Source organism: Falco peregrinus, chromosome 6 (assembly GCF_023634155.1).
Source record: "Falco peregrinus isolate bFalPer1 chromosome 6, bFalPer1.pri, whole genome shotgun sequence".
NCBI classification, from domain to species: Eukaryota; Metazoa; Chordata; class Aves; order Falconiformes; family Falconidae; genus Falco; species Falco peregrinus.
Window position 1 is genome coordinate 67,172,428 of NC_073726.1, and position 23,320 is coordinate 67,195,747.

General features: G+C 39.3%; 1 protein-coding gene across 1 annotated transcript in view; it reads left to right on the forward strand.

The window, feature by feature from the left end:
• Positions 1 to 28: 28 nt before the first annotated feature.
• Positions 29 to 23,320, forward strand: part of PKP2 (plakophilin 2) — a 44,496-nt gene continuing 21,204 nt past the window's right edge. Inside the window, exons 1-5 of the mRNA XM_055808905.1 lie at positions 29 to 433; positions 7,830 to 7,942; positions 10,553 to 11,247; positions 17,087 to 17,225; positions 20,221 to 20,428. Of these exons, the coding sequence (XP_055664880.1) occupies positions 223 to 433; positions 7,830 to 7,942; positions 10,553 to 11,247; positions 17,087 to 17,225; positions 20,221 to 20,428 (1,366 nt within the window). The 5' untranslated portion in view covers positions 29 to 222. The remainder of the gene's footprint in view (positions 434 to 7,829; positions 7,943 to 10,552; positions 11,248 to 17,086; positions 17,226 to 20,220; positions 20,429 to 23,320) is intronic.

Consider the following 23,320-nt stretch of genomic DNA (forward strand, 5'->3'; position numbering starts at 1 on the left):
CGGGAAGGGGAGGGGACGGGCGGGCCGCCGCGGCGGGCGGAGCGGGGCGGAGGCGCGGGCCGTGCCTGGCACCTGCGCGGCGGGGGGGGGCAGAGCCCGGGGCGGCGCTGGGCGCCTCACGGCACGGCCCGGCCCGCGGCGGCTCATCCCCGAAGCTGGGGTGGCGGCGGCGGCGGCGCAACAGGTTGTCGGCGCAGAGCGGAGCGGCGCCCGGCTGTGCCCATGGCCGGCCGCGGCCCCGCCGAGCAGGGCTACATCCGCACCGTGCTGGGCCAGCAGATCCTGGGGGAGCTGGACAGCTCCAGCCTGGCGCTGCCCTCCGAGGCCAGGCTCAAGCTCGCGGGCGGCCGGGCCAGGGAGGAGAAGGCGCTGCGGATCCACCGGCAGGTCCAGCAGACGCTGGCCAGGAAGAGCCGTGGCTCCTTGTACAGCGGTGAGTGCCCGGCCCCGCGCCCCTCGGGACTCTGTGCTGGTGGCGGCGGGAGCACGGCATGGCCCCGGGGCGGGGGGGACCCGCGCTGGCCCCGGGGGGGGACCCGGGCTGGCCCCGGGCGGCCGCATCCGTGGCCGCGGCTTCTCCCGCCCCGGGAGGTGCGGGCTGCTCGGGCAGCCGCGGTGCCGGCCGTTGGCCCGTACCCGGTTTGACGGAGAATCGTGGCTCCGCCGCCTCTTCCCTTTCTCTTTTCCCACCCGAGTGAGTCAGGAGTTTCGCTCTCCCAACTGCGGACTCGGGCGAGTAGCGGGGCCTGTGCCCTTTTGCCCCAGGGAAGAATCGAGCCAAAATTCTCATCCAGCAGCCTCTTACTGTGCTTATGTTGATACCTGCGCCTTACCCACTGGCCCTGTCCGCGAAATAAAATGGGAAGAAACGTAGGAAAAGTTTTTCTTGTTTTGCTTTGAAAAGAAGAACTAAAAGGATGTTTGGAAAAGGAACGCTAGGAAAGGTGTGAGTGGGAAACAGAGCAATGATGTGCATGATACTAACTGAGGTGGGTCAGTCCCTGCATCTCAGACCTTGTGGCCAGCAGGCCAGGTCCCTCGGCATGGCCCACGCAGCTGTGTCCTGTCCCTGTGCCCTGTGCCCAGCCGGGCCCGAGTGGACACCAGGCACTTGCAGGGTGGCTTTGTCAGGTGCTGAGGGTTAAGCTGCTTGAGGGGTTTGGTCTTAGCTGTGAATGTCGAAGAGGTGTGTTTTTTCTCAAAGAAAATATGTAAGTAAATAAATAAAGCAACCCTTACCATGAAAACTTTAATCTTGAGTTTAAATAGGAAGATATGGCAGACTTATAGGCTGTCTACCACATTACTCACTTGTCGTTAAAGAAGCTGTCACCTCTCGTTTGCAAAGCTGTGAGCCAAAGGTCTTTAAATTTGTAACTGTACTTCACTTATCTATCTTGTCAGTCAGAGGAGTATTTCCCTGTACTTCATCTAGATTCTATGTAAAAAATGTCTCACGCTGAAAAATGTATTACAATGCAGACACATACTCTGCTTAAAAAAATGAAGTACACAAGCCACATGAACAAGTACACACAGCTGTGCCACGTGCAGCTACACATGCAAATCCTTAGCTTGTCTGCTTTCATTTAAATAAGGTTTCTAAACACTTTTAAAGTAGCTTAATTTCTTTTTCGCTCAACAGAGAGCCTGGGAAATGTTTTTTAAGGAATAATGGAGATATAACGTAGTGTCATGACCCTGACATCATGTCTTTAAACCATGCACAAAACACTGTGAAGAAGTTCCCATCCTCCTAACTCATCTTAACTTCTCCGGAATACTTTAACAGACCTGGTGTCTTGATTTGCTTTGTTTTTCTAACAGTCAGGTGTTTGAGCCCTTTGTATTTCTGAGATGCCAAAACTTTTAAGCTTCAGGATCGGGAGCGGCAAATGACATGTCTGTTATATGTATTGTTAATGTATAAAATGAACGTTTCTTTTTTCAAATGTATTCCTGTGCCTAACTCGCCATACATTTTTTAGTCCCACTGCAAAACTCAGAAAAAATAAATGGAAGTGGAATGTATTCCATATATTTGTACATACATACATATAATATATACATCTATGCATATCTATCTCTATATATCTTAAATATATATGATGTGAATCAAATGCCTATCGTGCATTTAACATGTTGACTTTCCTGAAAAATAGGTGTAGTGCATGTGTATCCCAATGTGCTTGCTATATAGACTTGCTCAAAATTTAACTGTTTTTGAAAACAATTGAATTCTTGTATGTAGGGTGCCTTTTAAAAATAAGCACTCTTTCTCTGAATTGTAAGAGAAATATAAAACTCACTTTCTCTGAATTGTAACAGTTTTCTAGATACATGGGTCCCATATTCTTTGCAGTTGCAGGGAAGACAACACAAAGATTTAGGAGCAGGTCAGGCCCCTGTGATATAACTGTCCTATCTGTAGAAGTATTTGAGAATCAGCTCAGCAAGGTACTTAGCACATACCTAATGAGAGTATTCGCATACATGCCTAAAATTAGCTAAGCACATAACCACTGGGTATGAAAAATCAGTGGTAGTAAGATCTTACCCAGTATCATCTGTGCACACCCATTTTCTGCTGACTGTACTGGAATCTTTGAAGCTGCAAAAAGTATTCTGTCAGGCAGCGTAATTTCTCCTTAGAGTTTCAAATTAAAGGTGTTTGCTTAGCCTTCAGCATTAACTTTAAATGGAAAAACATCTTTTTGCCTCCTACCCCTGTACTGTTTGCTGTTTCATGTCCTGTCCTCGCCCCCCCCCCCCCCCCCCCCCCCGGGTGTATTTCCTCTTTTTTATAATAGAAATTGAGGTAATCCTCAGATTTGAGGATTTCACCAGCTGCCAAATGATTGAAGCTATGTACTGCCTCAGATCTTGACAAGATGTTGTCAAACGTTGTTAATGGTTTTTCAAGCAGTAGTTTAACAACAGCTGCAACTTTTCCAGTTCATCAGTTGCTGAACCTTTATAACTTAAAGATTACGCAGCCCTTAAAAATTTTGAACAACTAAAGCAGGTGTATCAAATTTCTGAATGCTGTTTAAAGGATAGAAACAGAATGGTAGATGGTTCAGCCTCATCAAAGAAAAACAGCATTCAGAATCACATACCTTAATGACTGGTGTTTTTCAGCTTGCATATGACACAACACTATTGATTTTTTTAAGTGCTTTTTTAAACTTTATTCTGTTTATGAGTCCACTTGCCTCTGGTCTTCTTTCATTTGGATTTTGACTGGCTTTTAAAATTCATTTATGGTATTTCTGTTTCTTTAGTATAATCCCTGGACCAAAGTCTACTTCCCTGTATATCCTGTACATCCTTAGCAGTTCCACTGTAAAAAAAAAGGGCAGAATTGAGTAATGTGTAACACAAAACAGCCTGATGAACTGCTGTCTATGTAGAGACTATTTGTCTAACACAGTTTTATAAACACAGCATGTTCATAAAAAACAGGACAAAACTACTGTGATTTCCAAATCAACAGCATCAAATACAAGACAGTTACAAAGAAAGCCTTATCTATTCTTCATAATTCTTAATTTCTAAAATTCTTAATATATTTTGTTAAACCTGCTTTTATAGGTTTGGGGGAATTTTCTATCCTCTAGGTGTGTATTTTGCAGAATTCTGACCACATTAAGTGCTTCATAGTGGTTTTCTGTTTATATCTTTGTGAGAAAAGGAAGTAGAAAAATTCCTTATTGGTGACTTCCACTTTTTATTGGTTTCATTAAATTCCTCACCTTTGCTTCCTGAGCCAGAAGAAATTTTTTTCTGAAATTTGAGCACTTGTGTAAATGACCAGCACAAAGTAAAAAATGTTAGAAATCTCCTTTGGGACCAGACATGTGCTGGCAGAGTGATGAAGGAGCACAATCAAAAAGAAAGCTCTTTGATCTTTAGATGAAGTGATTTAGTGAAGTTTTTGATATGCTGTTCTTAAATATCACCATCTCAGTCTGTCGTGAGTGGTGGAATATATATATATTAAAAAAAAGGATTAAAAGATGACAGTCCAGGACACTTAGGAGTCTGTGTTGCGGGTATAATCACACACCTGCCCTGAGCAAGAGTGGACAATGGATACTCAGCAGGTGGGCACTCGGGATGCATGAAAATATTGCAGTCCTTAATAGACTTCTGTGTACAGGTTACAGCTATATTGATGCCCACAGTGGGGGGTTGAAAGCCAAAATTTGGCTTTCATAGTAACCATTCAAATACAAAAGTGCTGAAAAAGTCTCACAGCTGAGAGTTAATGCTGTACATGATTTAAGGGGAATTTGCTACATCTGACTCCTTAATGGAAGATAATTCTCTTTTTCATACATCATCTTAGAGATGCCTCTTGTCATTGTTGGGTTTGAAAGCCAAGCAAACAGGAGGTTAATCTGTCTGCAGCCATAGGCAGTGATTGCTGGGGAGGAACTTCCAAGGCCTTTGGAGATGTTGGACCTGTCACATCCAGGGGAACAAAGGGGCCTTGAGAAGAGCCTCTGTGAAGACAGATGGGATTTTTGCTCAGTCATCTGTAGAGTCTCCTTCCTGATAGTGCAGTTATTTTGTCAGATCTCAAAATTTTGTCATAACTGTTGCAATATCATGTGATTTTTGCACAGCTTTTATTTTAGGTGAGGAGAAGAGCAAAAGGGTTTAGTTTTCTACTGATCATATCCAAAGCGTTCCTGAGCTGCTTTAGTTCATACTGACGGGGGAGAGGGGAGACTGTGATAAGTGGTTCCTCAGTTGCCCACACTTGGGTGTCAGCTGCTGTCTGAGATGCCTGAGTTTTCCAGAATATCCTCATGGGTTGACAGACATGATGCAGGGCCTGTAGGAAAACCATCCGTTTCTTGACTGGCTGCTGGAAATCCTGTGGTATCCTATGGCCTCTCAAATAGTATTTGTTCCCTATGGATGAGTAACTGAATTGCGTGCCTGTTTTCTGAAGTGAAAGTTTGTGTAAGGCTTAAAACAGAGTCTCACAGTTAGAAAATATTAATCTTAACAGTAAATGAACCCATAATACATTTAAAAAAAAAAAACAACACATGCTTTTTTTTTTTTTTAAGCCAGTTGTATAAGAATGCCTAATTGTTTCTGAAAATATGTAATACGGAGCAAATCTGAAAGATGGGAAAGACATGTAGGTTTCTGTAGCATGGTGAAAACAAGCTGAAGGGGGCTCACTGGCAGAGGCAAGTTTGGATCAAATCACCTATTCTGCATCTCATAACTAATGGAAAGACACAGCATTTCAGTTACCATTTTTCCCTTTAACACACTGGCTTTTGGCACAAGTAAACAGCACACAGTAAAGACATATGTTTTATGTCTACCTAATAAATCTACAGTTAAAATGCTGGCAAAATATTTTACTGATGTGGTAAGAGCAAGAAAGAGATACTGTAAATGCAAAGTGAAATTCCATAAGCTAACATATGTGTTTATCTCTGAAAGAGAAAAAATATTTAGTGATGGATAGATTCCCAGGGAGACTGAAGGTTAAAAAAATAGAAATGCTTGAAGATAAATAACTGAGAGTAATTTCTCACTAAGTAAACTGGACAAAAAACACTGACTATAAAGAAATAGAAATGTTTGTGTACTTGTCTTTAAGGACTTATATGAAAGTACTTCAATATGCAGCAGTGAATAAAGTGAATCTTTAAAAAGCAGGCATAGGCGATAGCTGAGATATGGTGTCTTACTGGGCACCTGAAATAGTCCGTTGATATGGGAATTATATTACACAAATGAGAGATTTGTATCAATTTTCAGATTGTGGATGTTGATGAACATTGGCTGGAATTTTTTGCAGTATAATACAAGCTTCCTCTTAACTGTTTTCTCATGTACTTAGGTAACCCTTGGGCTATGATAACCTTGTAATGTTACACAGGAATTATTACAATCCACATCATGAGTGAGTTTGACCAAGCTGCATTGTTCCACTCTCATGACGCAAAGTTACTGTGAATGTGTCTTAACAAATCACCTAATACATGTTTAAGTCTGTCTCATGTGGCCAAAATGAAAGAACTGGAAAGCATGAATAAATAAGCAAAGTAACTGCAAAGTATGATTGAATTGTGCCTCGAATGATGGCAGTCTGCAATTATATTGTATTGTGTTATACCATATTATACTATAATTTATATTTTATTATAAATATTATATATTTTATCTAATATATATTTTATATCTCACAAATTTGTACTTACCCAGGTAGCTACATGCTAGTGAGAATAATTCATAAATTATTGTTACATGAGTATCTTGTTTATTTTCATCCTGGTTGAGCCTTTTACTAACTACAGACACCAGGGATCAAAGATACAGGTGTACTGAAGTTCCTAGGGATACTCATGTGCACCTTATGAAGCCCAGGGACTAACTGCACAAACTGAAAGCCTCAGTTATTTGGCACATGTACACCAGGTGCTTTCAAAAATCCTAATAGGCACTTGCCCACAATTTTTTGGCACCTGAATTCCCATGGGTGTGTAGCTCCTACTATTTTTAGAAGTGGAGACTTAAGCAGTTTGACAAGTTAATGATTGGCTCTTTAGATTTCTTTTCTGTAGGATCTCAGGTAATATCTGCTATTTTAAAAATTCATGGACAATTAACTTCCTCATTGACCACTGTTCTCTGTTTAGCCTAAACTTCTGTAGCATACACCGGTCCCATTTATGGCCGATTTGAGGTATATCTTGCTTTCATCTTCTGTTTCACCTCTTTAAACCTGTGTTATTTATATTCTTATATGCAGACTCTCACTTCACTTTTCTTTGAAAATGCATTGTATCAGTGAAAAAGAAACAGCCTGAATTTGTTGGTTGATTGGTTGGGTTTTACTTAAAAGAACAATGCAGTTTTAATGAAAGAAGTAATCACAATGCGCAATTTTATTTTCAAAGCTGAGTCATGGAAAAAAAGAATCAGAGCAGATACACTGTGGATCTTCTACATTATTTGTAGGATTACTGAACCTTTTGGGTGCAGATTTGAAGTGTCATTAAACAACCCTACTTTACAGCGTCATATGCCATGTGTCTCCATAAAGCATATAATTTGTTTGTGGACTCTTCATGCTCTTTGGGTGAAGCACTGAGTAGTGAAGCATTACTTGCTCTGGTATATTATCATTAAACTAGACCTAAGGGAGAAGAAACATCAGCAGTTGAGGTAGACAGCTATGAAATACACAGTCTATACTCAATGTTTGCTATTTGTTTACAGTGGTACATTGTGAAAATTGCATCTCTAGAGTGTACAGTAACAGAGGTATACGTATAGCCCATGTTTCTCATCTACAATCTACAGCTGCAGTATTTTGATTTCTTGTGCACTATGCATGTTATAGTCAGCCTCTAATGTAAACCATGCATATATATTCAAAGTGGTTACAGTTGGAAAGTAAGTGTTCTTAGTAGCTGTTCAGTGATACTATTTCTCAGTACTTAATCATCTGTCATTATCTGGGATATTTAAAGTATCAGCTTGCTTTGCTAAAACATTTTTCATTAAATAGCTGCATGAACAACAAGACTTCTAAAAGTTAAAAATATGTCTTAAGTTAAATAAATAGGAAACTGAAAAAATGGCTTGTATCCTCAGAAAGGTTTGCTTAGCCATGTTTTGAATGCGATACACCAAATGCAAAAATCTTTCCATCATTTTGCTGTATGATTTTCAGTTTATATTCTAGTAATGGCACTGAACACTGGGACATTTGCCTAGTACTGTAAATCATCCTTTATAACAATATCGTGTTTTGTTAATATCTTACTAAACTTAGTCTTTGGTTACAGGCAGTTTGCACCGTGCATCCAGTGTTCCAGAGCGTGTCTATAACATGGGGATTACTGAAAATGATTTTGTACCAAGAACTCCCTATGGTTTTTCATATTACCAGTCAAACCAGGTGAGGAAAAGAAGGAAAAAAATATAAATAAATATAATATCACATGTATAATTTATTCATTTTGTTACCACAGATAGTAGCATGTAGATGGTGTTTCAAGGTTTGCTTGCTTGTTTGCTTTTTAAAGCCTGATTTCTAGAAAATGAGGTTTTTACAACTGAGATCTGTTAATGTTTTCCCCCCTTCCAATGACATCTGAGACCAGTGGCTAAATTCAACTTGGTTGTACAATCCTGTGGGTTTTGTGAGAATTGGTGTTAGGGTAGAAAATGAAAAACCATATTAACACCTCACTAAGGCAAAGGGTGTGACAAGTCAGATCTTCATCCATCCCACCAGGCAGCAGCTCAGTCAGCACATCAGTAGCTCAAAGAGGCCGAAGGCCCTACTGCTGCTCACCCAGCCTAACGGTTGGAGGTTGCTGGAGGAAGTCCAGCAATCCCACATGGTAACAGGTGGCGTGGGTAGGAGCTGGGAATGTTGGTGAAAGAGGTTAGAGAATTATGTATACAAAAACACCGGAGAACCGATTGCTTTAGTTTCACAGTTATTTTTTTCATTTTCACATTCACAAAAATTCAATTCACAAAAAAAAAAAAAGGTAGATTGTTCCTTATAATTTAAAATAATCTTGTTGTAACCTGATTTAGCATTATAAGAATTTCAGCAGTACAATCCTTGCAATGCAATGGTGTTTCTAAACTGTCTAATCATAAATTCACTTGTTATTTTAACCAAGTTTTCTTGGGCTCCTGGCCTGAATGCTAAGATAAATAATTGGTTTTCTGCAGGGTGTATGACACAGCTTATAACTAGTATGATCCTGTCTGAGGAAGCAACCATATGACTTGGAAATCAACACAAAGCTCAATAGCAATGCTGCTGCATGATCAACATTAGTAAACTGAAAGCAATTCAGCTTGAGAACAGAACTATTTCTTTAATAAATAGCTGTATATGGAGGGACCAATTCTTTCTTAGTTTTAGATTACTCAAGAATGGCTTCTCGTTGTTAAAGAGAACAGCCCAGCTTCTGGCCAGTTAATGAGGCAGCTCTGGCTCTGCATGGAGAGAGTTAGACCTGTTTACTTAAATACATTACCTTCTCTGTCCTCCTGTCCACTGTTCTCACCTCCATAATTTTTGATGTGAATCCCTTCTTTCTAGAAGAGAGCAACAAGGGGAAAACTGGAGGTGTCATAGTAACCACAAGAAAATACTATAGTTTAGCAGGTGGGATGGGTGGAATAGAATTAAAAAAAAAATTTTTTTTTTTCAAAAGCAACAGTATTTGTCTTGTGTGAAAGCCAGAAAAAGCCACAAGGTCTAGTATTTCCAAAAGCATTTATTTCCTTATTCCCAAACAAGAGATAAAGATATCCTTGCATAGCTTCTGTAGAATGAACAGATAGGTCCAGTGATCCTTGCTAGTTTCAGCAACCTTTACTCCTTCTGTGAGCAAATTTTTGCCTTTAGTAACTCCTCAACAGTGAAATTAAGGAATTTCAGTCTGGCAACTATCTGCTAATCACAATCCCTTCCATTAATAATTTGTGTAAGCTGCTCAGTTTACCTTAAGAAATACCTTTAATGTTATGAAACTTTAATACACCATGGAAACAGTATATATGGGGCTTTGATTTATGGCTGGATGCCACTATGCTTACTGATTTAAAAAAAAATATTTGATCATGACTCCTCTATTTCAAGGCCAGATGGTTTCCCAAGTTGATTTAGTTCTGGAAAGTCTTGAATAGAGTATGATGTCTAATTTAGAGAGTAAGAAAAAGGTAGAAAAATTCTAGAGGCCTCCAATGGCACCTAAAACAGAGGTTGAAGAAAGAGGGTTTGTTGAGTTTAGAAAAAGAGAAAATTATAAAGCAATATGATGATCCATTACTGTCCATGCCTATTTGGGACAGGAAAAGAAAAATCATCTTAAATTGCAACTCTAGAATTAGGGAAACTGTTGAGATGGTGAAATGGTCATTTTGGTTTCCTGGGAATGTTATGTGATATCCTTCTTTTTTAAGGTTAGACAAACAGGGAAGGGACTATCTCTTTTTACTAGATCCTACCACAAAGTGAACAGGAGGGCTAATAACCTTATATTAATAAGATTAATAAAATTAATAAGAATAATAATGCTGACACTTCAGTATGATATTTCAATATCTGACTGATCGATTTTCTCTCTATTGGACAGCTTTGAATTTAATTTTAGTAGCAGATGTGGGTGTTAATCCCCAAGGTGTTTCAAACTGAAATTAAATCTCCATTAATAAACAGACTGTTCACTACCAGATATAATTGATGTACACACCTATTTTGAATTAATGACAGAAGACTAGATGCTTAAACTTTGTCTTCTAATGTTTAGACCATACTTCTTCCTGCCTTTGTTAAGCAGATGCAAAGAAGTGTTGCAGAATCTGATTTAATACACAATTTTGGTGATGTTCACATATTGTTTTCTGATTCTGACAGCAGACCTTAGAATTTTTATCTTTACTTTTTTGTTGGTTTGGTTTCTTTGCTATTAACCTTTTTAATATAGATCTTTGCTATGATCTTGCTGTGACTCCTGTTATTTTATGCACCCTTGAACAGGTGGCCTCACCATCCTCTTATACAAATGGCTGGGGGACGAGGATTACTTACAAGACAATGGAAGAGAGAGCTCAAAGGCAGCCTCTGAAGAGACTAGAGGTTTCACCCCAACAAAGTCCTGAAAGACTGGCATATGTGTCCAATGATTTTCACTATGATGGAGGGATTTCAACTGGATTCTCCATGAGGCATGGAGATAACAGGAGATCCAGTGGGACTGTCCCACCAAGATATGCTCGGTCTGAGATTGTTGGTTACACCCTTCATGATTCAGTGAACAGGGGACGTTCTTTTAAGAGACACTCCCACATGGGGGCTGTGAATGATGCCATCCTTAATGGTGTCTACCCCAGCCCCACTGTACCTCTGTACCATCAAGGAGGCAACAGTCACAGCATGACCAACCTTTTGGAGAAAGAGAACTACCTAACCTCAGGCAGTGCAATGGGACAAGTGAGATCACCAATTGCATCACGTTTGGGGTCTCAGAACAGGCAATCTTTAAGGTCCAGCTTGTACCAAACTACTTTCAGAAGCACACAGACCAGGAGGGAAGCTTCCCAGCCAGCTTCAATAACCAGTGTCACTGCGGAAACAGATGGGAAGAGGATGCCATTGACAGCTGCTGTGGCAGCAGCAGGGAGAAATGGTTTCCTGCAGACTGAACAAGCCACTATCAATGGATCTCAGCTAGGGTAAGCACAGTGCAGGACCTCCTTTGGTTCTGGGGTGTCACAACTGAAGGGAACCTGTTTGTTTAAAAAGAGAAAGTAAACTAGCAGCTTGTGGTTCAGCAGCCAACACAGTGTATGAAATGTCAGTGCAGAGGATGCAGAACATACATTTGCTTTTAAAAATCCACTTCCAGTGCAACAGAGGAAAGGGAGAAAAAATGTATGTGTATGTAGATACTGCAGGATCCACACCTCCTGCTCAGGTTTGGGACCTTTTTTGCCAAGAGTTAATCAATTTTATAAGGAGACATGAAGTAGTGACTGAGTAATTTGAAACCCAACTCACAATACACAGCAATGGATTGGCAAATTTTGTGCTCATAAAAGACTGGGTGATTTCAGCATTGGTTCTCATGAGAATAGGTCAGAAATCTACTAGTGAAGCAGCTTTTGGCAGATTGACAGTTTCCAGTTAAAAGTCCTTCATGGTTTGAAGGAAACTTTTTAGCTTTGATAAACTTCAGTTAAAACACAGGCAGAAATTTCTTTTAGCTCTGCAGCACCATCCATCCCAAGAACAAATATAAACTGCTCTGAGTCCCAGGATACCAGAGCTTCTCATTGCCTTGAGATCCTACATGCTCTGAGGACACTATCTTAATTTGAAGCCCTTCTAGCTCCATGGCAGAAATTCCCAAAGCTGCACCCAAACGTCAGGAAAATTGTTTAAAATCTGATGAATTATTTTTTTTTTAAATTACCCCCACCCTCTGCCCCGAAATTCCTATCCAGGCAAGATTTCAGAATGTCTAAATATGGTTCCATTTTCAAAAAAGAAAATTTTTCAGTTCTGAAATTCCCCTCAGGAGTGATTTTTTTATTATTATTTCAGAGTAGTTCTGAATGTTTCCAGAGCTTTTAACTTTCCGTGGACAGAACAAACCACTGGGTAAACAGGAGATGGTTACTTGCACTGTTTACTGTGGTTTCTGTTGCTGTTTTATAATCCAGAAAGGAAAAAGGATCACAGGGTTTCTCATGTAAGTTGATCATGGTCCAATTTACAACAGTGTTACTAAGAAATGTCTTTTTCTGTAACTGTGTAGCTGTTAAGTTCATTGTTCTGAAGGCCACCTTTCTTCTTTTTCTAAATTTGCTACTGTGTGAGATGAGGCTTCATCTGGTACTAGTGCTACATATAGATCAGGTATTTTCTGTCATCAACTACATGTTGTGTGTTATGACTAGATTTACAAACACATACAGTCTTGTGCCCACATCTGATCTAGATTGAAATTTTCTCTTCTGTGTGATGCAAGAGTTAAGAGATCTGGTATTAATGATGTGACTCTTAAGTATTCAGTCTTTCAGTCTTTATAGCAAGTAAGTCCAGAAAAAACAGCTGAGAGCTCACAACAGCTAAAGATTTGGGAGTAGTGATCTTGAAAATAGGTACTCAAGAGGACTTTGTTTCTCAGTAAGACAATTTATAGACACGTATATATCCTACTGACTTAATCATTTACTTTAAGCACATTCCTGAGTGCATTTCTGAGACAGAACCAGCAATTTTGGTATTTAATTTTGTGTAGGAGCAATTTTGGTTCTTTTGCAGGTGCAGACACTGCAGTCTGGTTGCCTGCACAAACGTCGAAGCATTTTTCATACCTGCAAATGCAATCATCTATATTCAGTCATTATGCAAGTGGCTTGCCTGAGACCATGCTGAACTCAGATGTAAGATTGGTGACCTAATGGAAATCTTTTAGACAGTATAATTCCTTAAGTTCCAGTTTCTCAGTTCAGCTTTTGCTGGAAATTACAGAGGAAAACGATTAGAAGTGCTGTGAAAGCCTCTAAAGTTCCTTCTGCAGATGTTTACAGATTATATTTATCTCTGTACTTTTATTTAATTTACTTGCCACATACCTTGTTTAGATTTTCAAATATCCTACATTCTACTTTAGTTTCATAGCTAGGTTTTTGAGGGAGTGAGGGGCTCTTTATTCTACCCAAAGCTAAAAAAGTTTCTGTATAATATAATAGCTGATATTAGTGAAGAGGCTGGTGAAAAGCAGCATGTAAAAAACAATTCCACAAGGGATTTGCACCACTAGGTTCGTAAATGATGAAGAAGAATCTATAGCCATTTTAGCTGACTGAACTCAGTATTTGTTACACATGCTTATATAATAACGTGTCTGTGGTATCCACATGCATTATTACCATTTTCAGACATCTAAAATACACATTTAGTAGCTCCCCTTTGTAATTCTCACCACTGGAAGGGCTTGATGCAGAAGTCCTGTTTTGGTTGTAGTATATTCTGGTTCATCCACCTCCAGCTACTATACAGTTTAATGTAGAATTATTTAAAAAACAATAGACAATTTTGCTTTGGGACATACACTGCTATCAAATCAGAGATACTTCACCAAAGTCCATCATTCCACCAGTAGTACAATAATCTGTTCTGACAAGACTTCTTAGTTTCAGAAGTTAGTAGAGGCTTTTGCATTTCTTGTCATTTCCCATTGTCTTTGATTTCAGGTCCTCATTATCTGCTATATTGCTCCATTACCTGTTGCTCCCTTAATAATGGAAGCTGGGGTAAAAAGATAATCATGTTTTCTAAGTAGTTTTCCAGAAATTTGTATTTTTTTATGCAAACCGCAATTTAAGTCTTTCCAAGGTTAATTAAGAGGATGTAAAATAGTTGTGTAAGGTTAAAGAAAAGTAGTGGACTAGCTGTGTATAGTATTTAAAATGTAGAAGAATTAGCTCATGCTATGAAATCAAAGTAGAAAAATCAGAGTATAGAAACGTTGTCTCTGTATCTTCTGGTAAAGTGAAGCATTTAAAAAGATCCTCATATCAAGGGCTTAGGAAGAGATTCAACCTGAATCTGTCTGAGAAACAGCTCCTTGCAGAATCTGACCTCTAAATGTGCTGTGAGCTGGCACGAAATGATTAAACAACACAGTGTATATATCTAAAAAATGTTATATTCTGGCAATTAAGGTGAAGTTAGGACTTGTCAAATCATTCTTCTGTTTATCAACCTTTGTCTGAATGTCCACTTGTTTGTTGTCATTACACATGCCAATTAGAAATGTAGTGATTAATTTTGCCTGTAAACATTTTGACTGTAGGAGTCATTCATTGCATCAAATTCTATTTTGATGAGACCTAGGACACTGCATAGGGTGCTGCAACTTTATAAATACCATTGAGAGTCAAAGAATATATTGCATTACTTATTACTGTCAGATGGACTGTTAGTGAATGTTATTTTTATCCAGTGAAGAGCAATCCTAGTATGGCAGTGCACAATAGGAGAGAAAGATTTTGGCACGTGAAGTATCAGCCGCGAATGGATAACTGGTGAATGGTGGGCTGTTCTCAATCTCAGTGCAGATTTACACATCCAGCACTTGGTTCTCTGGCTGTACGTGTGTTTTTCTCAGCCTGGCAGTGACTGCTGATGGACCTTTACTACTCTGGGACATCCTTGGCGTCCAGGGGCTAAGTTCCCATGTGGATTCTCTGGTGTCCTATGAAGGATCAGCTCATGCAGCAATCTTGACCTTGGATGGTCAGAGTCCTTGGACAGAGTCCTTCTCTGCTGTTAGTCACTGAAATGACTCATAATTTAATACATTGGAGATGTCTGCCGCTTTGTAGAAGGAGACTGAATTTGGTCAAAGTGGTCCAAAGTTATTGCAGTGACTAACAGGGAAGTAGGCATGCTCACATGTGCACATAAATAACATGGTCACAAACCCCTTGATTTAAGAAACCTGACTTAAAAACCAAGCTTGAAAAGCCTGTCTTTCTGTTCCACTTTGCAGGAGAGGAAGAAGAAGAAATATGATCTGGCTTTTTTCCATTACTCATTGTTCAAGATCTTTAAGTAGGTTTCTGATCAGTACATCCAACTTGCAACTTAGCTACTTAGTAGCTACTTTGTTGTAAATGCAGGCTAAAGTAAACTCTGCAATCCTGGAAGCAGTAAGCATTGCCAGACCAGAGCCCAGGGCACTAGAGATACTAACCATAGTTCTGTCTCATTTCACTTTGCTTTAACCTCTCCATTGCCATCCCCAACACACTGTCCCCTTCATTTCGTCTTTGTCTTGCACAAGCATGCCTCAGCACCTATAGATGCAGCGTATTTGATCAAAACACTAACTCAGGGGAGAGGAGAAGACAAAAAATAACATGATTTATACCAAAGGGAAATATAAAGGTGGAAACCTCAGGGTATGGGAATATAATTTCATTTGCAACAGGTGCATCAAAATTGCTCTTTCATTTCTTTGCTGTCCTTGCAGCTATACTAATTGTCTTTTGCTTCAGCAAAAGCAAGCAGCAGATGATGATTTGCCATGTAACAGGCAGGAAAAATTCCAACAAAATCCATTTTTGTGTCAGAAACCATGAGTTCATTATAAATATTTTTTATATTTATATAAAAGTTGGATTTCAGTGCATTTGTAGTAAGATTCCCTGTGAAAAATTTTCCTGATTTCTGCCTGGTTTGTCCACCTCGCTGCTCCGCAGGCCATTCTGGGCAAGCCTGGAGGCTCTTTCACTCCTGCTAGTCCATGATTGCCACAGTCTCAGAGCTGAACTGTTGACTGACTCCTGGTGCAGTCCACAAATACATGCTTCGGAAATGTTTGTTTTCTCAGTATCAAAACATTTCATGTTTTGCTTTTGTGAACATTGTTTATTATTTAATATTTCTGCTTCATTTAAAAAAAATCAAAAATCAATTTAAGCCAATTTAGTTCCTTTATTTTGACATTACATGTAATTGTGTCAAAGTTTTAATTTTAGATGCACTTACTGAGATGATTATCAGGTAAACCATTCTGACTTTAGTAGCTCTGAAGTAGGGAGTTATTGGCAATGATTACTTGTTTCACTGTGGTTCACAGATTGCCCTCTTGTCCCTGTCTGGCCAGACTGGGATCTGGTTCTACACAATTATTCAGTGTTGAAAAAAAATAGAATACTCATGGGTTTGTCCACTCCCCCCTCCCCCCCTTTTTTTTTCTCTTTCTAGGTGGAGAGTATTTGAAACAAAAAGTAAACAAAAAGCCTGGGGAACATAACCACCTGTCCTAGAGCTAAAGCACCTGATTATGCCATGAATTGTTTTGTGTTCCATTTGCTGGGGAAAAAAATGGGTCTGGTGACCTCCCTGTCCAATTTTTTATATCATTGTCTAACAGTTATTGTTCAGGGAAACATACTGGAAGTTAGGAGGAAAGTAGCCATGCATATTTTTAATCCTATCACAAGCGATGTATACACTTGATTTAATGAGTGATGTTTTTATTTTGTCCCACCTGAAAAAAGGCTTTGCCTATCTACTTCAAACTGCAACAACTTCTATAAACTTGAAAAAAGCAGGTACTGAGCCCTGCTGGGAACTAAGAAACTGAAGAAAGGCATGAAAACAAATATAAAAAACAATTGTCCTATTACTGAGAAAAACATCAAGGTATCTTCATGATCAGTAAAAGATACTAATTTGGTTATGACGTTCTTTGGATCTTAGTCCTTCATCCACCGGTTTCCATTTTGTTTTTATAATTTGAAGCATGACTTGCTTTGTCCAGAACCTCACATTGTTGCAACACTTCCATTTATGATTTTCTTTCCCCCCAGAATATTAGTATATCTTAATGCTTTTATAATATTTTCTGCTGCTGGAAAGTGAATAATTTTCTAAGAAAAGCTAAAGTTACTTGAAAAATACAAAAATTCCTGTACTGCAAGACATTTCACAAGCTAAATGATAATTTTTCTGCAGTCTTGCTTCACTATATTTCCTGTCTATACTTTTAAGGAGCCCAGAAGGGGAGATGACTCTGGAGCGTGCAGTAAGCATACTGAAGAGTGAAAATACACAGTCCACACATAGGATTCTTGCTGCAGTGACTTTCATACAGCATGAGTGCTTCCAGAAAGCAGATGCCAGAAGAAAAGTAAGTAATTATTTTTATGCAGTTACAATCCAGCAGCGCAAATAACTTTCTATACTGTATCGCACTGTGTACCAACATGAAAAAACAAAGAACACTACAAGAAACCTTGTAGGATACTGATGTTATTTTCCCTAAAATATGCTGATGCTTTTTGCTGTAGATTCTTTTAAATCCATGGAATGGCACTGGTCTATGCTAGCAAAAATTTGGTCTTCAGCATTTTGTGATAGGAGACATAGAAATGTAGAATAAGAATTCACCCAAACGATCTGTAATTGCAGATGTTTATGACCAACTTTTGAAAAATCCCATTGATTAAGATCCCACAAGCTTCTGCAGGCAGGCAAAGAGCTTTACTGCCATTACCAGTTATTCCTAAAGTATAACTTAAATCTCCAGTTTGCAAACTGAGTTGATTAGTTTCTATCCTATCTTGATGGTTATGGAGAAAAATGTCTATTCTTCTGTCCTGTTGATAATAGTCTTTCATATATGTAAGGACTGATAAGTGTGTATCCACTTAGTCTGCTCTTTTTCAGGCCAAACAAACATAGTTCTTTCAGCCTTTTATCATGGAGTCTGAATTTTTTGTCAATATAATTGTTCCTGTCTCTCATTTCTGAATGGCATGCTTACACCATTGGTACAGAAATATCCCAGCAAAGAAAGCTCTGGGAGTACAGTGCAAACTTATCCAAGTGTCAGGGTTTTCTAGGACTGCACAAATGTGTTAATACAGTGTATGGATTAGCCAAACCGGTAAGTCCTTGCTGGAACCGCACACATACATTTATACATTATCTGGATCAACCAAATTTATTAAGTCTCATATGAATGACTTGTTAAGTCTCTGACAAGGATTTTGAATGGGCATATTAAAAATATTAATTTCTTCCTTTTCTTCAAATTTCACTATTGAGCACAATTATGGCTCTCTGGCTGAACAGTTCTATACATTAATGTGTAAGGTGGTTGTCTATTTCAACCATTAAAAAAAATTCTTACACCTGCTTTGTTTTGTATTATCTCAGCGTTAACTCCATATTCATGTATATGCAGTCCAGTTCAGTGTCAGCCAAGCATCACTCAGTCCTTTGGTAGTTTTAACTTGCTTCACAGTAGATCAAAGTCTGTTTTGGAAAAAAACAGCAGTACAATTAGTGGTCTTCTGTCTGAGGACAGAGCTTCAGAACTGGATGTTTGAATGTGGTTTATTATTCAAACCTCTCTCTGGCAGCTTCCTGGAAAAACAAGTGGATGAGTAAGAGTTCAAATTGGAGCAGTCAGCCTGAAGCCTTCTTCTATTTTCCTGTCTATCCCACTTTTCCCAGCTGATATTTTCTGTTTGGTGCCCATCAGGCTTGTTCACGTTGGCATTGTCATTTCCCCTTTTTAGCCATTCATCCTGCATTCCTTTTCTTTGTCTCCCGATGCTTTGTGCCCTGATACTTGATAGTCTGTGGGTCTAGTGGCTTTTCTTTTTCTTGTGAACTTTTGGTCTTACAGTGTTTTGGGGAGTTTTGCCTACTGATGAATATTTAGGAAGAACAATCAACAACTTTTGTAAACTCTTTTCTGTATATTAGGTCAAAATAACATCACTTTTTTTACAACAGCTATAAATCCCTTAAAATTACCAACAGAAATAGTGCATAAATGTTTTAAAAAAAAAAATCAGCTACAGTATCAGTGTCAAAAGGGCTTATCTACTGTAATAAAATAGGTCGATGTGCCTTCAGCATGCTTTATGCTCCACTTACCTTTAAGATATATATTTCCCTATATCATTCTGCTAGCATCTAGACGATCGCTGAATGAATGCAGGGGCAACCAGGTCAGCAGCGCAGCAGCAAGAAACTGTGCCTTTTGTACAACTGAATCAGAGGGAAGGCAAGCAGGCAGTATAGTCTGTCAGGGCATGAAGGGCAAAAGGTTTTGTTACATTTATTTTCTTCATGTTGCCAGCACCTGTTGGCCATATTGAATTCTTTTTATCATTAAACTCTGGACTACTCAAAACAGTTGTATCAGATTTCTAAGTTTTTCACATGCTGTTGATTCTACACAAGGATGAGTTTGTCCACAAAACCATATGGCATTTTGAGATGCTGGAGGAAACCGTCCTCCATTGTACATGAGTGTAAAGTATTTTCCATAGTAAACTCATTTCTGAATGAGCCAAGGCTTGCTTATGCCACATCACAGCTCATGTGGGATTCATCATTTGCCACAGCATGTAGAACTTGGAAACTATTTGTTTCCGTACAGCTGCTGTAAAGTAACATCTTCTTAATTCTTCATTCATTTGAGGCCAAAACCCATTTTCTAAAGAGTTAGACATTGAAGAGTAGTCTTTGTTAAATGTGGGTGGTTCGATAGTTAACTAGCTTACAGTGTTTAATGGTCTACATTTTGAAGTTTGCTACGTCATTATTTTTTTTCTCAGTATGGCACAGATAAGAAGTACTAAGTATAATATATTCTTATTTAATGCACTTTCAATACGTGCACAGAAGTTACCAGAGAAAAATAGAAAATATTGTCTTTCCATCAGGCTGGCTGCTGAGAAAAAAACCCAAACTTGGCACATCAGGAACATTTTACATCCAGAAATCTCAGAGCAATTTATAAAATATTCTGGAGTTAAATCTCAAACATCCATTTCACCAACATGGAAGCTAAAATACAGAGCGATTAAATGTCTTGTCAGAGAGTAGAAATCTAAAGCAAAGCTGGAAGAGATTTAGTTTCATTCTCTTACATTAATTATTAAAATATAATGCCTGCCTTAGTTGTGGATTTTAACTATGACTCATATGAAATCCCAGAAGTTAACAGTCATGACCAGATGATTAATGATCTGTGGTTCAAGTCTTTCAAAGAGGAGCAAACAAAAAAAGTCCCTATGACTATTTAAAGTTTTGCTGGAGGGAGGAGTGAAGTTTGTCATTTACAGTATCTAACTATTCTCTGCTGTGTTTTGTTTTCCTCACAGGTTTTCTCCCTTGGTGGTATCCCCAAACTTTTACAGCTTCTTGATGTTCAGAATGAGGACATTCAGCGGGCAGCATGTGGTGCTTTGAGAAATTTGGTGTTTGAGGACAATGACAACAAACTGGAAGTGTCAGAGCAGAAAGGGATCCCGCTCTTGCTCCGCCTACTCCGACACACAAGGGATGTAGAGACTAAAAAGCAAATAACAGGTAGTGTTTTCTGCAAGTCAAGCACTAAGTTTTAAGTAACATAAAAATTTTCCCTGTGAAGTACCTGATTGTATAGTGACAAAATACAAGAACATTGTCACCTATTCTAAGGTCTTCCCTTATGGTGAAATTCCAAGGTCCTTACTCAAGACAAGTCTTTAAGACAGTAAGAAGGGACTAAGAACTGCAACTTCCCCTCTTAAAAACTTCTTCAAAAATGACATGAGTCTGTTTGCAGGAAGCTTGAAGTCCTAGATATTCCAGAAAAGAAAGTGAGGCTCCAAATAGCAAATTCTGTAGAACCATTTTGGTGAGCAGTGATCAGAGCAGTCCCAGAGATGCCTGGGACCGTAATTAATGCTTGCTACTTAAGCAGCAGCTCAGCCCTCACTTTTTGACACTGTGCTGCCACTGCATACTGGGACCTCCTTGTTGAAGACTGTCCCCCAGAACTGTCAGGTGTTGTAGGTAGAAAGTGGTCGTCCTACTCTCCACATACCCTACTGCCCCAAATTTCTGCTCTGAGCTTTCTCATTTCTATCTATTTACACCTGAGTCTGTCTGAGATCTGTGACAAACAGAAAACTGCCATAGCAACAACATGCTTCCTTTCTGTGTGTAGGAGAGAGAATTCCTGCAGGACATCCATTGGCTGTAAATATCTGTGGCACCATCTGTGGAGTGACCTGTATTGTGGATTCATTCTTTGCAGGGCTTATGTTCTCATCCTTTTATTTCCAATGTCCTTGAGGAAGAACTGTTAAAAATTAGTAGGGCCCACTACAATTTTGAAGGAAGAGCCCTTTGGATCAGAAACCCCATATTATACCCCTTGTTGTACATCAGTGCAGCAGAAGGAATAGTGGGATGAAATGTCCACCGTTACTCACGAAGAAACCTGTGGATACTGCCCTGTTGGCTTTGCAGCAACCAGTTAAGAAATGTCCACTACTTCATCCCTGCCCCCCCTGCTTGAATCATAGTGTGCCTCTGGGAAGTCAACTGCTTGTGACCCATATTCATTCTAGTTAGCAGGCAAGGGAAGAGCAGGCTCCTATCTTATAAATAGAAGAAAACATTATGAATAAATGAATGGGGATTTATTTCAGGTGATCTTTAAAGATACGAGGAATGCAAGCTATTAAAACAACAGTGCTTGAGAAGATACAGAGTGTCAAGCAGCCCTGCCTTGAAGCAAAGGCATGTTGAGACCTTCTGTAATTTTGCATTTTTTTAAGTGTTTGAAATACTGTGTTCCCTAAGCTGGAGAACAAAGCTTTGTATTGTTGGCTCTTTTGGCTCGGTTCTACAGCTCTGCAACATTAAAATGTTTTAAAGTTTTTCACATTCATTAGATGCAGAATTGGGTCACTTAGTAACAGCATAGTTTGTTGTCTTTCAGTGCTATTACACACCAGTGAGGGAAGCAGTGAAAATGGTGGTACAGTGACCAGAAAGCTAATGGTCTTTTCTTGATAGCAATTTCATCATTTCTGACAAAAGCTTTGACTGTTTGTGCAGGATAACTTATTATGGATATCGTGAATATTACTGTCTTCCCCTTCACCAGTGTGAAAATGGATTAAGGAGCACCTTCTTTCTGCAATTACTGCTGTCATTGAACATGATTACTTACAAAACATACAAGGCACCAAGAAAATATTTAAGCAGTATGTTGTGGTTTGTGTAAAGCAAAATACTCTGATATACTTCTATTCACATTAGTTGCAAGGGATGGCTTTAAAAATTACACCAGGAGAGAAGTATTTCTTGCTTTGTTCAAGACCAAATGTGCAGTCAGGAGGAAGTGTACTGGTGAAAATGACACTAGGGCATACTTTTTGCCATCACTTGAGCGATTCTTCCAGCTCCCCAGCAAGCTGCAAGGAGCCTACACTGCAAGGGGCATCCTGCCTGACTGAATTTCTGTGAGAATATTAACTTTGCTTCCAGCCAGTTTTCCAGCCCACACTTGAAAGACAGGCACGAGTGGACTGCAGACAGGAGGTAGACAGTCACTGTTAAACATATGCTTACTAAGGTCAGTGCTTCCAGACGATCTTGACACGTACAGTGATATCTAGGAAACACTGGAATTACTGTCCTGTTCAGACTGACTATCTACCCTGAGAAGGGCTGTAATGTAAGGGTTTTCCAAGCACAATGCAGACCTCTGAGTGCTTTTCTACCAAAACAGTTAAACCCTGCTGACCAACAGTTTCCCTGTCCAATTGATAGCTCACCTTCAAGTTTTGTTTCTCCTCTTGAGTTACCTTTGGCTTCCTGCAGGACTAGTGGAATATGATAGCTGTGTCTGCAATTGCACTGCGGTGTTGTAGCGCTTCCAGGTTAATGCTGAAGTTTTGGACTTCCACCTGGTCAGCATGACAAACCCACCTATCTTTCCACATCATACTTATTACTTCCCTTCTCTGACTGTAAATTAGAGACTTCCAAACGTGTGATATGATAATTAGCTGAATGTGTTCCCTCATAAGAGATTAGTAATATAGACTTGGTACCTAATACCACACTGAACTCTAGCGAAAGACTCCTGTCCAAGGATTGAAAGTGTATGATACTCATTAATAAAGATGTCTAAGCTCAGCTTTTTTGTTCCTGTTTCTGTGTAGGAAGCATGGCACCAGAGCACTCCACCTGACAAAAACACACAAAGATAAGGAAGTTGTTGGAGAGCAGGAAGTTAAAATTCCGGGACACAGAGGTTTTCACATCCTATACTTCATTACCTGTCAGAAATGTTATCTAATACTTGTGCACATCAGCCTTAGAAGCTTGTCTTTAAGGTCACTGGCTTATTAGTATCTGCAGTGTTAATACAGCCAAATGCATGCCTAATATTAATGCCTAATATCATATCATATATTCTTA